General features: G+C 34.0%; 3 protein-coding genes across 3 annotated transcripts; 1 reads left to right on the forward strand and 2 right to left on the reverse strand.

Moving 5' to 3' along the window:
• Positions 1 to 252: 252 nt before the first annotated feature.
• Positions 253 to 5,909, reverse strand: LOC105325958 (dystroglycan 1). Its single transcript, XM_066082301.1, has 4 exons — positions 5,874 to 5,909; positions 5,419 to 5,611; positions 3,849 to 4,263; positions 253 to 3,690 (listed from the first exon to the last, which is right to left on the reverse strand). Exons 1-4 carry the CDS (start codon positions 5,907 to 5,909, stop codon positions 3,186 to 3,188), a joined length of 1,149 nt encoding a protein of 382 aa, XP_065938373.1. The 3' UTR covers positions 253 to 3,185.
• Positions 5,910 to 8,158: 2,249 nt separating this feature from the next.
• On the reverse strand, positions 8,159 to 16,227 carry LOC105336669 (pseudouridylate synthase RPUSD4, mitochondrial). Its single transcript, XM_066081193.1, has 9 exons — positions 16,127 to 16,227; positions 14,774 to 15,048; positions 14,535 to 14,579; positions 13,975 to 14,101; positions 13,238 to 13,348; positions 10,026 to 10,119; positions 9,419 to 9,554; positions 8,894 to 9,042; positions 8,159 to 8,524 (listed from the first exon to the last, which is right to left on the reverse strand). Exons 2-9 carry the CDS (start codon positions 15,042 to 15,044, stop codon positions 8,186 to 8,188), a joined length of 1,272 nt encoding a protein of 423 aa, XP_065937265.1. The 5' UTR covers positions 15,045 to 15,048; positions 16,127 to 16,227; the 3' UTR covers positions 8,159 to 8,185.
• A 180-nt stretch (positions 16,228 to 16,407) lies between these two features.
• On the forward strand, positions 16,408 to 18,274 carry LOC105336668 (18 kDa learning-associated protein of slug). Its single transcript, XM_011441089.4, has 3 exons — positions 16,408 to 16,645; positions 16,946 to 16,990; positions 17,799 to 18,274. Exons 1-3 carry the CDS (start codon positions 16,498 to 16,500, stop codon positions 17,969 to 17,971), a joined length of 366 nt encoding a protein of 121 aa, XP_011439391.2. The 5' UTR covers positions 16,408 to 16,497; the 3' UTR covers positions 17,972 to 18,274.
• Positions 18,275 to 18,908: the final 634 nt, after the last annotated feature.

Below are 18,908 nucleotides of genomic sequence, written 5' to 3' on the forward strand. Positions count from 1 at the left end.
TTTAAAAAAAATTGATTCTCTATTACTTGTATTCATATAATTTTCAGCATTTGTACGCTTGCGCCCCAACTATACGCCATATGAATTTATTGGACTGTATAGTACAAAATCGATACGTAGTGTTATCACAGGCAAAGACACTGAACAATGTAATATCATAATTACATTTACCCAATCCTTGGAATACGACGTAAAAGACAGTAATTAAAATAAAGACTGAAACTTGCAAAACAAAATCCAAAACCATTTTCTATATTATTTAATCATTTATTTCACCCAGCTTCTCAAAAAAATACAATGCAATTTCTGTGCCTAACTAGCACGTGCAGTCAGTCATTCTACAAAAAATATGGATGTTCACATGAATTTAATTCAGCAAGATGTGATACATGATCATGATTCCGGAACATTGACTATAGAGCCATGAAACTTGGGTAACCTTCCTTTGATCTCATTATGGTTTTTATAAAAGAGACATATTAAAAGCGAAAATTTGAGACCAAGATTTAAAAAAAAAACAACTCATTCCAGGTCATAACTAATGATTTGTAAATAAGCTGGGTATAGTTATATATGCAATACGAATACAACAATACGACACTAAATATGATCATTCATTCAAGATTTAAATAATTAATTCAAATTGAATACTACTACTGACAAAAATATAAATCTTCTACTATACATCAATCAAAATCTATCACACTATCTTCACCAGAGAAGTTAAATAAATATGTATGTAATTCAATCACAGCTACCACAATACATGTACCAGTAGTTTTATGCTCGAGTAAGTATAAATATCCAGGGCAAAAAATATCTGTCTTCTGTTCATCACACTTTGCTTTAGCTCAGATTCAAAGAAACTGTTCACAGATTTTTTCATCACACTTCACACAGAAATAAAATGGGCAAGAGCAATTTGTTTGTTTTGTAAATCACTGACCTTGACCTTAACTTTAATCTTGACCTCATTATTCCTTACACTTTGGGGGCTAGAGACCAAGCACTCTGTGCTTAATACGTGTTCCTACTTTACAAATATAATGCACTTTCACATTATCAAACATAATAAAATAGCAAAACCCACACTTAATCTGGATCATAAATTTTTAAAACATCAGTTAGAGACCCTTGAACTTGTATCAAAGAGAATATCCAACATGAAAGATATATGTCGTTTGAAGATAATGGTATATCGATTTCCCCAGTACATACATGTACATCTAAAGGCCTAACATGGAATTCTCTCAAAAAGTTTTTAACTAGAGTACATCACTGAATATAATAGTTTCGTATCATGTATGGGAGATTTCTACTCTTGACTACATATAGATAGAACATATGAACTTTCCTACATTAAGAGAACTTCAAAGAGTCTTACTGTCTGGGCTAGTTTATTTTTGATAAATTTAGTCTTGTTTGACAACTTAAGACCCAGGAAACTAAAAAGGATCCTGAAAAAAGTCAGAAACACAAGGGTGCTATAAGAGCTTTATATATTCTTGTTCGTTGTGTATCTAGTCACCTCAGAAATCCCTGGATTCTTCACAGAGTTATGATATAAATAATCCAAAAGCAAACACAAAATACATTTTAAAGATTATTTGATTGGATTAGCACCCTCCCGCAGAGCAGATACGCTGTGTTCTTATGTAATAATCTTGCTTCTAGTGTTACATATCTGTTTGATCCATGTGTTAAGGCCCATTTTAAGCCAAGTACAGTAACACAAGGTTATGACAAAGCACCGGGAATGGGAGATTTTGCTTCGTTATAAGCGTAATTCATGATATCCATCAAGTTTACAAAATGTAATACAGTCATGAGGAATAAAATCACTTCTCTATAAGTGTAAATTTATTAAAAGCGTGTTTGCTGTAACCATGTTTTACTGTATCCTTTCACAGCTTACAAGCAGAGAGCATTGTGCCCAAAAAAATTAATGAAACTTACAAATGTTAACGAAAGTTATATTCACCGTCTAAAAATAAAATATTGGCATTGCCACAGCAGAAAAATACTGACAGAATTACAGGTAAATAACTGCCTTCAGTTACATGTAGTAATATGCCACTAGTAGCGATATACACATATTATTAGTTCACAGAGAATCTACATCTACTGACAGACAGCTTATCTATGCTTATTGCCATGCTAAGGTTCAGTAAGCGTAACTTATCTAAATATAGAGAGTAATTTTAAAAGACATCATCAATTATGTCATAAAAAAATTATTGGCATTTGTAATTATTTAGATTTTGTTATATAATATTATCAAAATAGAATAAAAACATCTCTATTTCATTAAGGAAATTATATACAAATTTCATATCAAAACATTTGCTACTGAAATAAAATTAGATTCTAAATTTTTTACTTATCCTAGCATGACATAAAAATCTGTTTATATAGAAACTTTTTAACTTAAAAGGTACATACATTTGTAGGTACATACTGTATGTGAATTTTTCAATATATATTATAGTTTTCAACATCAAGAGTATAACAATCAATTCATACACACGTTGATGGAACTAAAATGTATTCCTGAAGCAAACAAACAATATTATCTTGATAACATTTTCTTTTTTTACTTGTTGAACCAAGAAAGCATTCCTTTAGTACTAAGGAGAGATTTGCACTTATGAGTAAAGGTTCATCTCAGTTTTACTGAAAAGGGGGTTTCTGATGTAATTGGTTAATGTAAATATATGTAAATCTATCAAGAAAATATATATTCTAATAAATAATTTAATGATTATAATAATAATATAAAAATTAAATAAATCATGACAACAGGTAGAGTAGTTTTGTTTTCAGTCGCAAAAAAGTGTTAACGTCACATATTAGAATTCAACCAACACCTTTATGTTTGCATACAGTGTTTATCCTGGGTACATGTACTTAATAACTTTGAAATGAAAAAGTGAGTTACTCATTTCTAGGTCTTTTTTAGTGGTTATTTACACTGGTGATTAAGTACGCATTTTCTAGAGTTAAATAATACACGTGGGTATCATACTTATATAAGCTGTACATGATTTACCAAACTGAAGTTTTAATTTTTTTACCGTACGTGCAGGGGTATTTTCTGCAGTTTTAAGCTTATTGCCTAACAACTGTAAATTTCCCCATGCGTAAATATATTGTAACCACTTTTCCAGTAGAAGTCCTGTGTACTTTCACCAGTACTGGTGACTGGTGGTGTAGGGTGGGGGGAGCCTGTAAGAGGGTGGGGGCTCACAGGTTGGAGGGGTGTAATCAGGGGTGGACGGGAGGGACCTGTGTTCCAGTAACTCTGCCTCAGACGAGGGAATCTCATCAAAGTGGGACAGAATGATGGGATCCCGTGGGTTGAGGGTGGGGTCCTCCACTGGAACCTCGGTCTGGAAAATGACCGGGCTCCTCTCCTCTAGAAACGTGGGCTTTTCGGACTGTAAGATGTACAGCTTTTTCTTCCTTGCGTAGTAGACATAGAGAATGATGACGATGATGACGATGATGCACAGAATGATGACCACAGGAAGGACGATCTCCAGCCAGTGGTTGATGTCTGAGGAGTAGTGAGCTGTTGGAGATTCGTAGTCTTTTTCCAGCGGAGAGGTATTAAGCTTGATGAAATGAACACTGGTGATTTGAAAACTTGGCAGGAAGAAGCATTCAAACTGTGTACTAAGTCTCCCTTGTCATCAAAGATAGCAGTTCTTTCCTCAGACCCTGCTCCCATTGACACTTCCTCTTCCGTAACTTCCATAAACAAATATAATTTGCAGTTCTCTCTTTCTTTTATGGATATTTCTCCACTGTCATTAAACCATTTTTTAAGTTCCTGAACAAACACAAACATGTTCTTTAAATCTTCAACTGGACATGTGGGGACACTTGAAAACTGAACCATTAATTCATATTTCTTGTCTTTGGTGTGATCAAAACTATCAATAGACATATCAACTCCAATGGCATCATATGAAGACTGCCCACACAAGTCTTTGGCCACTACTAACAAAACCTCCTCCTGTGTGGCTGTTTCATTCGTAACTAATCCATAGATTACTTGGTTATTTGAATCAAACTGTATCCAATGGTTGCTAGGCAATGGGTCTCCATACCCTGTTGTCATGGTAACAGATAGCTGTCCTGTATTCCCATCCTCAATATCATAAAAGTAGTCCGGGTCCAGCTTTTGACGGAATATTTTCCCCAAGGAGAGAGTGATAAAGTCTAAAGATTTCCTAAGAGCAGGTGGCTTACCACAAGAACCTAAATTACAGAAAACATCAGCATTCAATTTCAGTTATAATGCTATTTCATACTTTTGACCAGAAGAGCAAATACCTACTCATAATTGTAATGATATCATCAACAACTATACCAATATCTACACTTCTCAATTTTAAGAATATCCACTCACTTCAAGTTTATGGATATCTACATAATCAAATATAGTCAATTCTACTCAATCACAGGTTTTCAATCTACTGATGTACATGTATATTTACAAAATTCAGTGAATTTGATGTTCACATTTATGTAGGGTATATTTCATCCACATTCATACAGACACTTTCATTAAAAATGTGATTATCTTTCAAGTACATGTAATACATATGCAAGTAAAAGCAACTACAAGTACATGTAATAAAGACTGGTAACAATAAAATTACTCATTCTACAGGCAAAACTACTTACAGAATTCTACTTACATCGCCTATGAAGTTGATGCTTTGTGCTTTCTGTGTCACTCATTTATTTTATGAGCATCAGCATGCCAGTACACCAGCACTCAAACTCTGGGTGCCATTTCATCAGTTAGCCAATCTCATCATGCAACATGCACTGTGACTTTAGCACTCTGCAAGAATCAATGTTTAATGATTTACATGTACATTACTTAATCCATAGTGTTCAGGGCAAGTTGTATGCAATCATTACAATCGTGCTCATTTAACTTGTAATATATGGTTTAACACACACTTCAAACAATTCCAAGTAAAATATATCAGTACAAATCAACCAAGCATCAAATATAATATGTGTACTACATGAAATGATTGATTTGTAATTACACTTGAACTTCGATATCTCAAACAATGATATCTCAAATACATGTCGAAATGATTTTTAAGTCCCAACTACTTATTTTTTAAGTATTTTACTCTTGATATCTCAAATACTCGGATATCTTGAAGTTTTGAACAGTCCCATCTAGTTCGAGATAACAAAGTTTGACTGTATGTACTTGTAGCAGTACAATTTATTTCGAAATACTGATAGCTTCAGTCATGCAAGCTTTGGTTAATTCTCTTTCTTGTTCTCTAAATTGTTAGTCCAATCATTCATAATTTTCACACGTACCAGAATAAATACTTGCAAACTTTCCTGTGTGTGCACTTACTCCATGCCATCACACTTTACCTGTAGTTTCATTCTTCAATACTTCTATAAGTAAATCGGTTTGAAAACTGGAACAGTGTCCAGTAGCATTGGGACTGGTAGAGTTCCTGTTGTCTATTATGGATACAGATATGGTCCTTGTTCCAGGACTGTCAGAGAGAACTTCAATCAGACCATCCTCCCTTATACTGACTTCTGGGTTAGAGTTATTCATCTACAAAATTTAGGATACTGCCTGTACACTATCATGTAGCAATGTGGTTTTTGCAGATTAATTTACCCATGTATTACCGGTATTATATAATTTTACTTCATAATAAAATGCACTTTTATTAAAGAAATATGTATAAAAAATCAGAACTTTATTTACTTTATCAAACTTAATAATAGGATCAAATGCAATTTGCTTTTCAAATCACCAGATAACTTTGAAATCCAGTTGGCATCAAAATAGAGTATCTTAGGTGCTGTCCCACTTTTCCAGTTAGCTCCCTTGGAGTAGATCCAGACATGGAATAGGTTAGAACAATGGAGTCTTGTTCCAAAAGATCAGAGCTTGATAGTTGTATTTGCAGGATGCTCATAAGAACCAAAGCAGTTACATAAAACCCACACATTCTAAAAGATTAATGAAAGGACCAAATCACAACCTCATAAATTTACCTTCTTTCACACTACTTAATCAAATAGAAACCATAGCCTTGGTTTTCATTCCTGTGAAAATCTCTGCAAAAAAGCAGATGATGCATCAATAATTTTTTTTTTTCACTTTTATTGATTTGAATTGTACTTCATTGACTTAAATGTTTATTTTAATTAAAAAACTTGGGACCGAGTCAGACTATGTACAGTAACCGAGGTAACCCTGTAAAAATTGGCGAGTTCATCAACTTTCAGCCATTAACTAATTTAAAGTAATAAGATTCTAAATTATCTATGATTTTCATGAGGTAAACATCTTTAATATGAGGATCATAAACTCTTTTCTTCAATGACATTAATCTGACATCAATGATGATGATGATCGACAGACTTCTGTATTTCAGATTATTCTTTGCGCACACTGCATCTTAACAAAACATGGATACACAAATAAAAGTCACATATTACGTCAAACTACAACTTAAAATTTACCTGGGCACAGGACGGAGGTGATGCACAAAAATGGGAAAACAACAGTTTCTTTGTCAGCCTCAGCAGCTCACCACGGGAGGTTATTTTCGGTTACTAAAATAAAAATGATGTCGGTCTAACTTTCATTTTCCGTATTACAGTGGTCATTAGGGATGCGTCGAGTACACGGATGATAATGATGTTTTTTAGAATCTTGTCACTATAAATGTATGTTTTTCTTCATCTATTTGCCTTTTTATCAGTTCCAAAATTGGATCTAAGGCATGTTTAAAACATTAAAAATAGAAATAATATTTCGAGGAGGTAAAATTGAAAGTGATCCCCCCCCCCCCCAAAGTATAACGAGATAAAAAGTCGTTATTACGACTCCAAAAAAAATCGTAAAACTGATCTAAATGTCATGTACATGCATGTAATATAAATGAGATTTAAAAAAAATAGTCCTATATACGACTAATTATAAATAATCAAAAATTCTTTTTATAGTTCTATCAGAGACATAAATGTTTATTTATGTTGTATTTATCTTAGTTGGTAAATCTTTGTATTATTTGTCGTGTACATACATTTATTACATACATACATTTGTAGTAATAAATACACAGCTAATTTAACCCCATATCACTGTTTATAATACCCGTTATCAGCCTCCAGCCCTCTGGCTGATATTTGAGTCTCGGGCTATATATGTATACGCATTTATTTATTATATTTTAATTAGGACCCCGCTCTGCAGATACCCTATAGAAATAAATCTGTCCGTTTGTATTTCCGATATTACTGTAAATTCCCTCCTTAGCTCCATCTGGCGTATAGTTCCCCACCGACTGCCATGGGGATAGGGGTATGCAGTGACCTTGAAACAAATTTCTAGCGGAATTGAAAGTCATAGCAGGCCTAGATGTAAATTAAATCCACGTCCATAAATTCTCTCCTTGACCTTATCTTGCTTTTAAGGTACTTCACACTGTCACAAAAAGAAAGTGTTGTGGGTAAAGAGTATGCAGTGAGCTTCCACCAAGTTTCCAGGTCAAAGGTCAAGGCCACAGCAATTTCATTTTATTTTTCTTTGATATTTTTTCATATTATATATTAATTTAGCTTGATCTCCTGCAGGGCATAAAATTAATATACATGTTTTTGGATATTTTCCATTTTTCACCTTGATCTCCTCTTCCAGGAGTCTACAATACTGGGTCTGACAATGCCCTTCCATTGGTCACTACCGACATTGGTGTAACAAAGGTCAGTAGGATAGCAGCCTTAAAGCAGGGATACTGGAATTTATATTACACATCTCTTATCATGCAACATAGAGTAAGTCGAACAAACTTTAGGGGTTTCAAATTCTTTGACGCCAGATGGATTGTAGACTCTACAATAAACTTTCAAAGTTGGTTCAATGCCAGTAGTGACCAATCAGTCTCAAAATAGGTGGTATCTAATACTTTTGATTTCAAAGATCAAAAATGTTTTTTTTCCCATCTAACTGTAAAAAACCAGACAGTATGACAGCTAGTCATGAAAAGAACTTTCTTTTTGCCGATTATTCAATCATTGTCAAACACAAGGATACAAAAAATTGATCTTAAAAATCATCTCCCAAAAATCAAACCATAATACTGAACAAAATAACAATATCAACTTTATTTTATCAAGAGTCTTTTGTTGATGTATCGGTTATGATATTTTTCTCCCACTCCTTCAATCCTAATTCTCCATCTGTGGTTCCTCCTTCCTCTGAAGGATTGTATTTAAGTCTATGGCCACCAGCGAACCGTTCCATACACTCCGCCTCTGACTGATTGTCTTTTAGAAGTTTATATTTCGCCAGGAGGAAAGTGTCGGGTAGTGGGGCCTTTATCTGGAAATTTTCTTGGTGATCGTTTTTCAGAAACACAATATCAACTGCATATCTGTGAAGAAACACCGGCAAATTCTGCACATGTCCTTGCTTGATTCCAAGGTTATGTAGAATTCCTTTTGAAAGTTCCTGTAAATTATATAATTAAGATATACCAATACCATCTTTAACATGCATTTTTAAGTTAAGGAAGTGTCACTGAAATTCAAAAATTAATTCTGAGATAATACATGTTCTATCAACAAGAAATACATGACTGTATTACATGTACATATGTATAAAATCTGACATAAATAGACATAAATTTATCCAGTGGAGATTATTATTATTTATTTCTGAAAAATGGTATAGTCATGCAATAATACAAAATATTAATGTATCTACATTTACACGTATGTGTGCATACAATAGATAGGTGAATTATTGGTAGTGAAGAAGTTGACAGCTTTAGTCCTGTACTACAGGGTGAATAAGTTGACAGCTTTAACCCTGTACTACCTGTGGCCTGGGTATTCCTGAGGAGGGGATCTGTTTGAGTATTGACATTTTGACTCCCATGACTGACACCGCTCTCCAGAAGTACTCCTGGTCCCCCAGAATCGGGGCGAAACTCTCGCTCAGGAATGCAGGAATCACATGATTGGATGCTGAAAGTACCCATTTAACAACTATAGTCCAAGGTGAAATGAAATTCTGTACATGTTCAACTGCCGAATTGTAGCTCACTGGAAACTGTTCTGAAGAAGCACTAAAGAGCTGGTATATTTATTGTAATAAATATATTCTGATATTTTGGTATATAATTATATTAAGTAGAATTCCTTAAAGTTGCAAGTCAGATCAGATAAATATACTAAGAAAACTGAACACCAGCTGGTGTATACTATTATCTCCCTTTACAACATCTGCATCAATGAAAATATGTGTATTTTGTTGAGACATAAGAGATCAATAAAATTAATTTTTTCACAGCAAAATTAACATGAATATCTTTACCCAAAACAACAAAAGAATTAGCAATACCTGAGGTTACAGAGACCCTAACATGGCTACTCCTGGCTCCGCGCTCTTCATTTTTTGTGATTATCTCCCCTGATAACGATGTGTACATCACATTTCCCCTTTTTCTTGTATTCATACTGGGAGTACAAAAAACTGTCTGTAAGAAACATGTCCAAAACATAAATATATATCGGATATAACTTTATGTCACAACATGTTATATGTTGATACATGAAACTTAATGAAAGAAATCTAAGATTAGTTAGAGAACATTTTTAGCCTGGATCTGTAAATTCAATTAAATTTTCATTTTATGAAAAACATATTTTCACATAAAGGACCCCACATATTTCTGCAAGTTCTCTATGTAATTACTGATCAGAAATTAAATCTCATACTTTTGTGAACATTTATATAGGTTTGTGTTTCTCTTGCTTGTTGCAAGTTTTTTTTAAACGAATAAATCAATAACATGTACTGTATCTAGTTTTTTATTTATCATAATACACATTAACAGGATTAAGTTTTGCCTCTATTATTTTATAGTCTAAATATGATCACCAAAATGGCAAAAAAAAATAAATCAAATTTCAACAGATATAACTTTTCCCTGAGATGCTTTGCATACTTGTGGAAGGTATATATCTCTGAACTTTTCCTTGTTGTAGTAAAGCTTCACTTTCTCGGCTGGCAGTTTGTCAGGGACTCCAACACACAAAGCACTGTAGAACATGGAAAATAAAACCAAAGACTGAAGGCATAATCCTCCTGCTACATATAAATCATATACTATAAATTCTTATTTCATGCAAGTACTAAGTTCCATGATTCTGCTATTTTGTATGAAATTGAAAGGAAATAGGCAATACTTGCAAACAAAGATACAGTACAGGCAACGCGGATCCCGTGTTTCCCGCGCCCCGTCACGGTATAAACACATCGAGGTGATCGGCCAGGTGAGACAGGTATACCGCGTTCCCATCACGGTAAACTCATCATCTACCTGTCCCCGCCACGGTAAAATTATCGATGGAAAAGTATCGTATACAAGCGGGAGTTATCTCCCCGAATGACAAATAAATTGAATGTTTCTTAATATTTAATGACGATATTTGACCAGATTTTGACAGAGATTATATCGAAATACTTGGAGTCTGTTTTACTATTTTTTTTATTTCATAGCTATTAAATAAATTATAAAAGTATTTAATTTAATACTCGTGCAGCAATTGCAAATAAAATATTTTCGAATCCATTATCATATTTTAAGAAGGTCGTTAAATTAAAAATTGTCATGAAATGATTTTAATTGCCAATAAAATTATAAATATGTACGCAGTGTGATTGTGTTTTCTTCACAATTAATTGGTCCGCCTAAATTTGTATTGTTTGTTTTGAAGTCCATGCGTGTCAACTAATGATGAGCAAGTGAATAAAAATGAGGGCTTCCTATAAAATTACCAACCCGGTATTTTTAGCATGTTCCGTTCATTTCTTACAAGGTCTTCTACGCGTAAAGAACATTTTTTGTGAATTCACGTTTAAGTGAATTTGTGTTGCGTTACTTTAGATACATATATGGCTCGTCGTTTGTCATAGCGCGAGGATTCCCACTTTCTAGTGCGTTACGTTTGCGACGTCAATCTTTAAGTGCGAAGCCGTGTGTTCTTCAAGACTCAGTCTGACTGAGAGAGTAAGGAGCCTTAGAGATACCCAGAGTTGCATAAAATTATGTAATCGAAAGATATTGTGGGTATCCCATGTCATGGTGTCGTGATGGTGTACCAGCTACCCGCCGTGACGGAGGTTAGCGTTCGCTCGCGACCGAGCCCCTCTCTCTCTCTCTCTCTCTCTCTCTCTCTCTCTCTTAACAGAATAACTAGATAAAAAATTTTGAGAAGGAAATGTTGTTAAACCGTTCTTATGTTCTTACACATTTCAAAGAAATTAAGAACATGTTTTGAAAGTTTTGCATTTCATGCCGATAAAAAAACATTTAAACATTTCAGTAAATGTATTGATATCATTTTATGTGGGCATGTATCGTAACCTTACCCCCCCCCCCCCCCCCCTCCCCCCACCGCTTTATGACTGTCGAAGTTAACTTTATTTGACTTTAGTCCCAATTGTTTTACACAAAGGTGTGAAACCGTCGCCCTGACAGGAAATCACTCTACGCTTGAACGCACAGAATACACAGGAATGAGGCAGGTAGATAATCTGTGTAACGATTGACCAAGAAGAATTCTACATGCATATCAAACAATTTTACTAATAGTTATATCATGACGTCAGGCAATAATTGATTCATTTTAGTGCATTCTTTAACCGCTAAACGTGTTGAAGATGTTCCTTCCCGCAAAAAACCTCCATTATAAACTAAAAGAGATAGGGAAAAAACACAACGAATTAAACTTTCCAAACACAGTATATCATGCATCACGAACATTGTAAAAAAACTTAACTGTTAAACATACTTCTTATTTTCTTTATTAAGAATAAAACTTATAGAACGAAACTTTATCATGGAGGAAACACGTGGTAGAGCTAGCGGGTTGATTTGATTGACATGTGCAGCACGTGGACTCAAATCTGAAATTGCATGATGGATTCAATCACAGTGTACCATATTCTTTTATGAATACTAATTTTATGAATATTTAGTATTGGATATTAGTATATTTCAAATAAGTGTACGTTAAATTACGCCAAAACGTCTCTCTCTCTCTCTCTCTCTCTCTCTCTCTCTCTCTCTCTCTCTCTCTCTCTCTCTCTCTCTCTCTCTCTCTCTCTCGTAAGGTGTTGTGCGATTAGACGAAGCCGTACGCGATATAGACTTTTTCTTTTGTCGTGGATAGGTGTGAAAACCCTCAAGGGCATGTCGTTTTCTACCCTGAGTTTGTTAATCACTACATGTATACACAGAAAATGATCGTGACTTAAACTTTATATGTATACACAGGAAACGCATACTGATACACGTTATGATTCCATGTGCTTTAACGCAGCACCAACTTTATATATGAATGATAATTTTATTATTGAATGGAAAAATAAATTTCTTAGTTGATTCCCGACATTTGTTCATTTCTCAATTTAAAACATACACAAGTCATGTATTGACAGTTTACGGCGCTATGCGTGTCAACTTATAAAATGAGAAGATAAAATTGCTCTGCATTGATACGAGTTCATCTTATGAAAATATTTAATTTTAAGATTGTTATAAAAACAGGATTATCAACTAATAGAAATAATAACTGAAATAAGCCCGTCAAATACAAAGATATGTGTTCTTATTTACACATCACAAAATTTAACAGCATAATAATCATGTTATGTTGTAATTCGAATGTAGTTTCCGATTTCATGAAACTCTATTTCATAAATATAATTAATTAATTTTATAATAATGTGGACCACAATTTATTTACAATGCAGCTGTTATGCTTAAATCTGAAGTCGCGTTTTTGACGTGGATTTACGCGACCTGCATTGCCTGTAATGTACAGTACAGGTAAAGTAACAACAAGCAGCAGCAGGAATAACGGTAAATCACACCGTCGCGGTGTCGTCACGGTCGCAATCCATACCGCGATCAAAAACCGCGATGGTGTATCGCGGGAACGATAAAAATACCGTGACGGTAACGCGGGCCAATACGGGATCCGCGTTGCCTGTACTGTATTTGATATAAAAAAATTGATCTTGTGATTTTACATGGATATTGATTCCTCAAGTTGAATTAGAAATTTACTGAATTTGGGGAAAAATAAAGACTTCCTTGCCTCACCCCCCCCCCCTTCCCACCCCTACAACCCCACAAAACCCCTGACTTACTCCCAGTGCTGGTAAAGGTACTGGTTGGTGGTTTTAAGACTGTTGAACCTCTTCTGGAGGAACTCTTTATAATCCTCTGACTTGGTTAAAATCAGGACACCACTGCACATTCTGAGAAAAAAACCCAGATTTAAATTCCATTAGATTGAAGCTTTGGAAATGTTGAATATCATGAATGTGAATATTTTGGTAGGGCAAAGCTTTGGTATTTCTTCATAATAACAACATGTTTGTGAAATGGGTCATTTTTGCAAAAAAAGAATGAACCAAACAAGTTATTCATAGTTTATTGCAGAGCATGCTGCATGTTCTTCTTTTTTAGATCTATACCAGTACTTCTTTTTGAAATGATTCTAATGGTGATGAATTTTGTGATACATATCAGTCAATTCAAAACTTCCTCCATGCAATAACCTCCTTGTTTACAAAATCAGTTACTAAACATAAACAATTCATAATTCCAAAGGACACAACTACCCATTAAGATTAAATATTAGTCAATATTGATGGCAATTGGATTCATTATAATCATTAATAAAATGCTAATGGTTAAATTAAGCTAAAGACCTGAATAAATCTGATAATCTTCATCAACACTCTGGATTCACAGTCACATTCCTGAAATTTTCTGTTAATATGAGCAGAGAAATTCAATTGAATTGGTGTTCCTTAAATCTAGTGCCATCCACCTGTCTATTGGTAGAGCCACCTTTCTGACTATTTGTAGAACCACCCACCTGTCTATTGGTAGAGCCACATAGAGCTTGGTACAGAGCAAGCGCTCGGCTAACTCTGGTAAAAGTCCATCCAAGTTTACAACACGGTCAACCAAGTCACAATTCCTTATATTCTTTGGGGGATTATCTATCAAAATGGAAAGTTTCAAATGTACTTTTATTATGAAAATATTTTTACAGATCATGACAGTTGTATAGGTATTAGACAAACACTTTATGATGTCATAATCTGAAAAAATGAAGTCCATACTATGTTCTCAAATAGAATTCTTAAATTTCATCATATTTTTAATGTACCACTATGATCTAAAGAATTTTTTAAGATAAAAAATTTGACAGTAAGGCATAGGTTGATTTTAACCACAAGCAACCTTATAAACATACAGATAAGAATTTGCAATGGTAACTGGTTAAATGCATAATTTTTTTTAAATAAAATTTAATGACGAAAACACAGAGTTTTAATTAGTATGGTTTACTGTATATCTTAATATTTTAACATAATTTTGCAGAATAGAATGTTAATGTGATACATATACCGTTATATTGTTTGTACTTACAAGTCATTGGAAATCCTGCTGGCTTGTTGAAGGCAACAATGTGTTCTAAACATAATAAATTTAGGTGTACTGCCATTTGCCACAGTTTTAGGAAAAAAATGTTCAAGTCGTGAGAAGAATATTGAATTCTCCTGATATACACATATTTCATGAGAGAGAGAGAGAGAGAGAGAGAGAGAGAGAGAGAGAGAGAGAGAGAGAGAGAGAGAGAGAGAGAGAGAGAGAGAGAGAGAGATTACCATTCTCAAACAATTTGTTCTTCAAGAGATGATTCATCATGTAGAATGGATCACTACTGCTGACAAGATCATTATTGTACTTTATCAGATCCAGTAACACATTGTCCTGTCTTTGCGTTCTTGATTTGTCCTTAACTTCTCCTGTGGTCTCATGAAAATATCTTTTACGTGAAGAAAGGCTCCATATCAAATCCTGTGAGAATTTTGTCTCTCTTTTCTTAATGTGACAACAACCAAAGAGTCTGCATGTTTTTCTACCCAGTGACGCCATAAATCTATGAAAAAAAAATAAAGCTGTTATGATAAACTTAAGTTGACGGATCACTTACATTATTACGAAAATACGTATTTGGTAATGGCTGACTAAACTGTTCTACAGTTACAACTCAAGATCATCTTCGCAAGCCAAAAGTTTCCTCTACGGTCAACATAAACTTGGGGGGGGGGGGGGCTTAGTGTTAGTGGACTTAAAACCCTTAGCTTGCAAAGATGACTCAAGATATGATATAAAATAAAAGAATCTTATCCTAGTATGCATGTGGGTAAAAAATGTGTATACCGATAGATCTTAACATTTCTTTTGTGTTACGGTACATGTAATACACATTGCTAGATAAAATGTATGCCTGGGAGAAGTTGGCTGGTGTAAACAACTTATCTGGAAAATGTAGCACCTAGTGAATTTAACACTTAGGGAAACTCACCTGCAGGTAAATCAATTTTACTCTTGGTATTAACACAATAAATCGGCCCTTAGTCAACTCAGCCCCAAATTCTTTTAATTACAATGCATGAATAGAATCTCTTAGATAGTTTTATGTATTACATGTTTGCTGAAATACGCAATAAATATCACTCATTATTTTTCTTTAAATACAGTATATGTCTTGCTTACATTTTAAAGTTGACTCAGATTAAATAAATCACATAAATAGTTGGCTGATGACTGATTTATGTCAGTTTAAATTCTTAAAAGTTGGGTTAAGCACAATCTGATATTATAATTTTAAATCAAAAAGTTTGATATCGGTACCTTTTAATAACTAAATTGACAGTCTTTGAAATTTTACAATAAAATGATTCTTCAATGAATCTGTTCATCGTCCCCCCTTTGGACACAGACATGTATTCAAGTTATTTGTGTACATGTTTTATCTAGAGTCATTGTCCATTTATCGAGGTGTTGTGAGATTAAATTGGGGCAATGACCATTCATGACAGAAAACTTTTTTTTTTTATTTTATACAGAGAAAAGTGTCATTCTAATTGTCACGCTGTGTATTGAGATTGGATTTGTATCAGAATTTATCGCCATCATCATTACTTCCATGGACATAAAATTATTAGTATTACCTGCTCTGCAATGCTATCAAACCTTGCTCTCTTTTTTTCTTTCAATGTCAATTGAACGCTTGCAGTACGGGCTAATGAACCAAACGATTGATGAACCTGAATATTTATTTATTTATGTACTGTCGTTAAAAGAAAAAGAAAAAATCATTTTATTATTGTACACATTACTTTGAGTATTAATTTACATGCGTATACCTTAAAACGATTCCATTTTCAATAATTTTTATTTTTCTGCTTGAAACCGATTTTAGTTATGTTCTGTAATTATACACATCTTTGAAACGCTTTAGCGGTCTAGATTCTTACTTGTAAACTGACAACACGTGTGTAAAATTTACTGTTGACAATTTCTGTATTTTGAGATCAGTGAAATGGCAAAAAGTATCCGAAGTAAGCGAAAACGGATGTTGAGAAACATAAAGAGAGAACGATATGCTAAAAAGGATCTTGAAAAATTAAAAGAGATGGTGGCTCTAGCGGAAAAAGATAAAGACACCGAAATGAAAGAACTCTACACAGGTAAAAAAACAAAACAAAAAACAACCCAAAACCCTGACGATCTGTTGACGGCGAACACACGGTAGTCATTCAAAGAAAAATGTTTTCAGCTTGTCCATCTATTATTATATATCTTTTTTGATATACATATTTCATACATACTCGTTTTCATCGATAAAACATGTAAAAAGAGGTATTAATACTAATTTCAGTTGATTTTAACTTATAGGTACATGTATGTGTAAACGTGTTAAATATTACATATTGGATCTGAATATGAATTGCATTATAATTGTATGAAATTGTGTTATATAATTTTAGTGACAGAACCCCTTGGAAGTGCAAAGTCAGCTGGTGAACCATCAGGTAAAAATTCATTTAATTTTATTTAAAAGTAATACAGTAAAACACAGTTATAGCGAACACGCTTATAATGAATTGACACTTTCAACGAAGTGATTTTCATTCCCCCATGACTTTATTACATGTTGTAAATTTGACGGATATAATGAATTACGCTTATAACGAAGCAAAATTGATCGTCCCTGGCACTTCGTTAAAAGCTTGTTTTACTGTAGTGGAGAAACAAAGACCTACTGCAATCTCACAAAGAGTAGTGGTCCTGGAGTTGATGGGCACAAATTGCCTGCTACAGTTTATACCATAATTGAATGCATAGTGTCTTATGTTTCACCCCTGCTTATGCTTACTGTCAAAATGACAAGAGATGTCCTGTAGATCTGAGAGTTGTTTGTAATTTGTCTCCAATTACAGTGAAACTTCTCTAAAGGCAGGCTGGCAGACCGGACAAATTGGCCGGTTTACAGGGGGTGCTGGTTTACTGAGGTTCAGTAAAAACTAGCCATTGTCAAGGAATTTATGTCTCTGTGTATATATGGCAGTGATTGTTAGTCAAGTGTCTTCATCTAGCATAGTGTTTTCTCTGTGGCGTCAGTGATCCAAAGTTAAAATTTGGGAGAAATGCCATAGAAACTTTACATCGAGAAGTGGAAAGATTTATTTTTCATTAGCAGTAAAAAACAAAAGCTGTGTCACTCCTTCAGTTAGGTTTTTGTTGTTAGTGTGTAATGCCTTTGTTTTAACAATTCCCATACATTTAGGTTTTTGTTGTTTGTGTGTAATGCCTTTGTTTTAACAATTACCATACATTTAGGTTCAGATGGCATGGATGTTGACAAAAAATCCAGAGATCCCAAAACACTCAGAGATGAAAACGGCCACTACCCAGTGTGGATGAACTCACGACGGGTCAAAAAACACAAAAAGAGACTTCAAGGAATGGCTAAGAAAAAGGACAACAAACAAAAGTCCAAAAAGAAGCGATGATTGAAGAAACAATCAATTGTGAATTTGTGATTAATACAGAGATGTTAAAATGAGAGTGAGATTTTAGATGATAGTCTCAGAAGAAATGCTTATTGATTGTTGATCAAGGAAGAGTGATTTTATTACATTGAACTACTATAAAGTCGTGATGACATTATAACTTGTATCATTGAAAACTGTTAAACTTATGTACAGTACTTTATTGAACTATATCGCACTTTAGAAGAGTCAGCACAAGCTTAGGTGACTGTCAGTCATGTTTATTATTTTTTTGTTGTTGTCAATAAATCAACTCAATTCACATACTTAGTTACCAATAACAATTATTCCAACTAAGTAACCATCTTTAAAATGTTGCAAATTTGTCCGAGGTCATGATGTCAACAAAGTACATATTGACAAGCTTTTTTTATTTCATACACATTACAGCTTTATATGGTCTAACAGAAGACAGACAAGAATATACCTAATGAGTGTAATGTTCCTTGGTCTATACTCATTTTAATTTATGTTTGGTCCATAGCTATCTTTAAAGAAATGAATTACAAAGCCCATACTCGATGCAAAAGGTTGCTCAATACCATGTCCGTGGCTTTTCATGCGTTTCAGAAAAGGTCAAGGTAACAGCATAAAATGAAACGTACCATTCACAAAACATAACAGCATATTGAATCATTCCTGTCTACTCCTAACCTTTATTCCTAGAAACTTTAGAACTTGGAAGAGTGGGGGGTAAACAATGTGTTAAAGAGGTATGCCGCCTTTTCCCATTATTTCGCCTGTTACTAAAAATAGCTTCAGCTACCTAGCTGTCACAATATGATTTTCGAAACCTGGATACACTGTACTGATTTTAAAATGGTGTCTGTAACAACTGATTTGTCATAAATTCGGGAATCTCTGTGTATAACAGTAGTTGATATTCTGAAACGTGATA

Source organism: Magallana gigas, chromosome 4, assembly GCF_963853765.1.
Source record: "Magallana gigas chromosome 4, xbMagGiga1.1, whole genome shotgun sequence".
In the NCBI taxonomy this organism is placed as follows: Eukaryota; Metazoa; Mollusca; class Bivalvia; order Ostreida; family Ostreidae; genus Magallana; species Magallana gigas.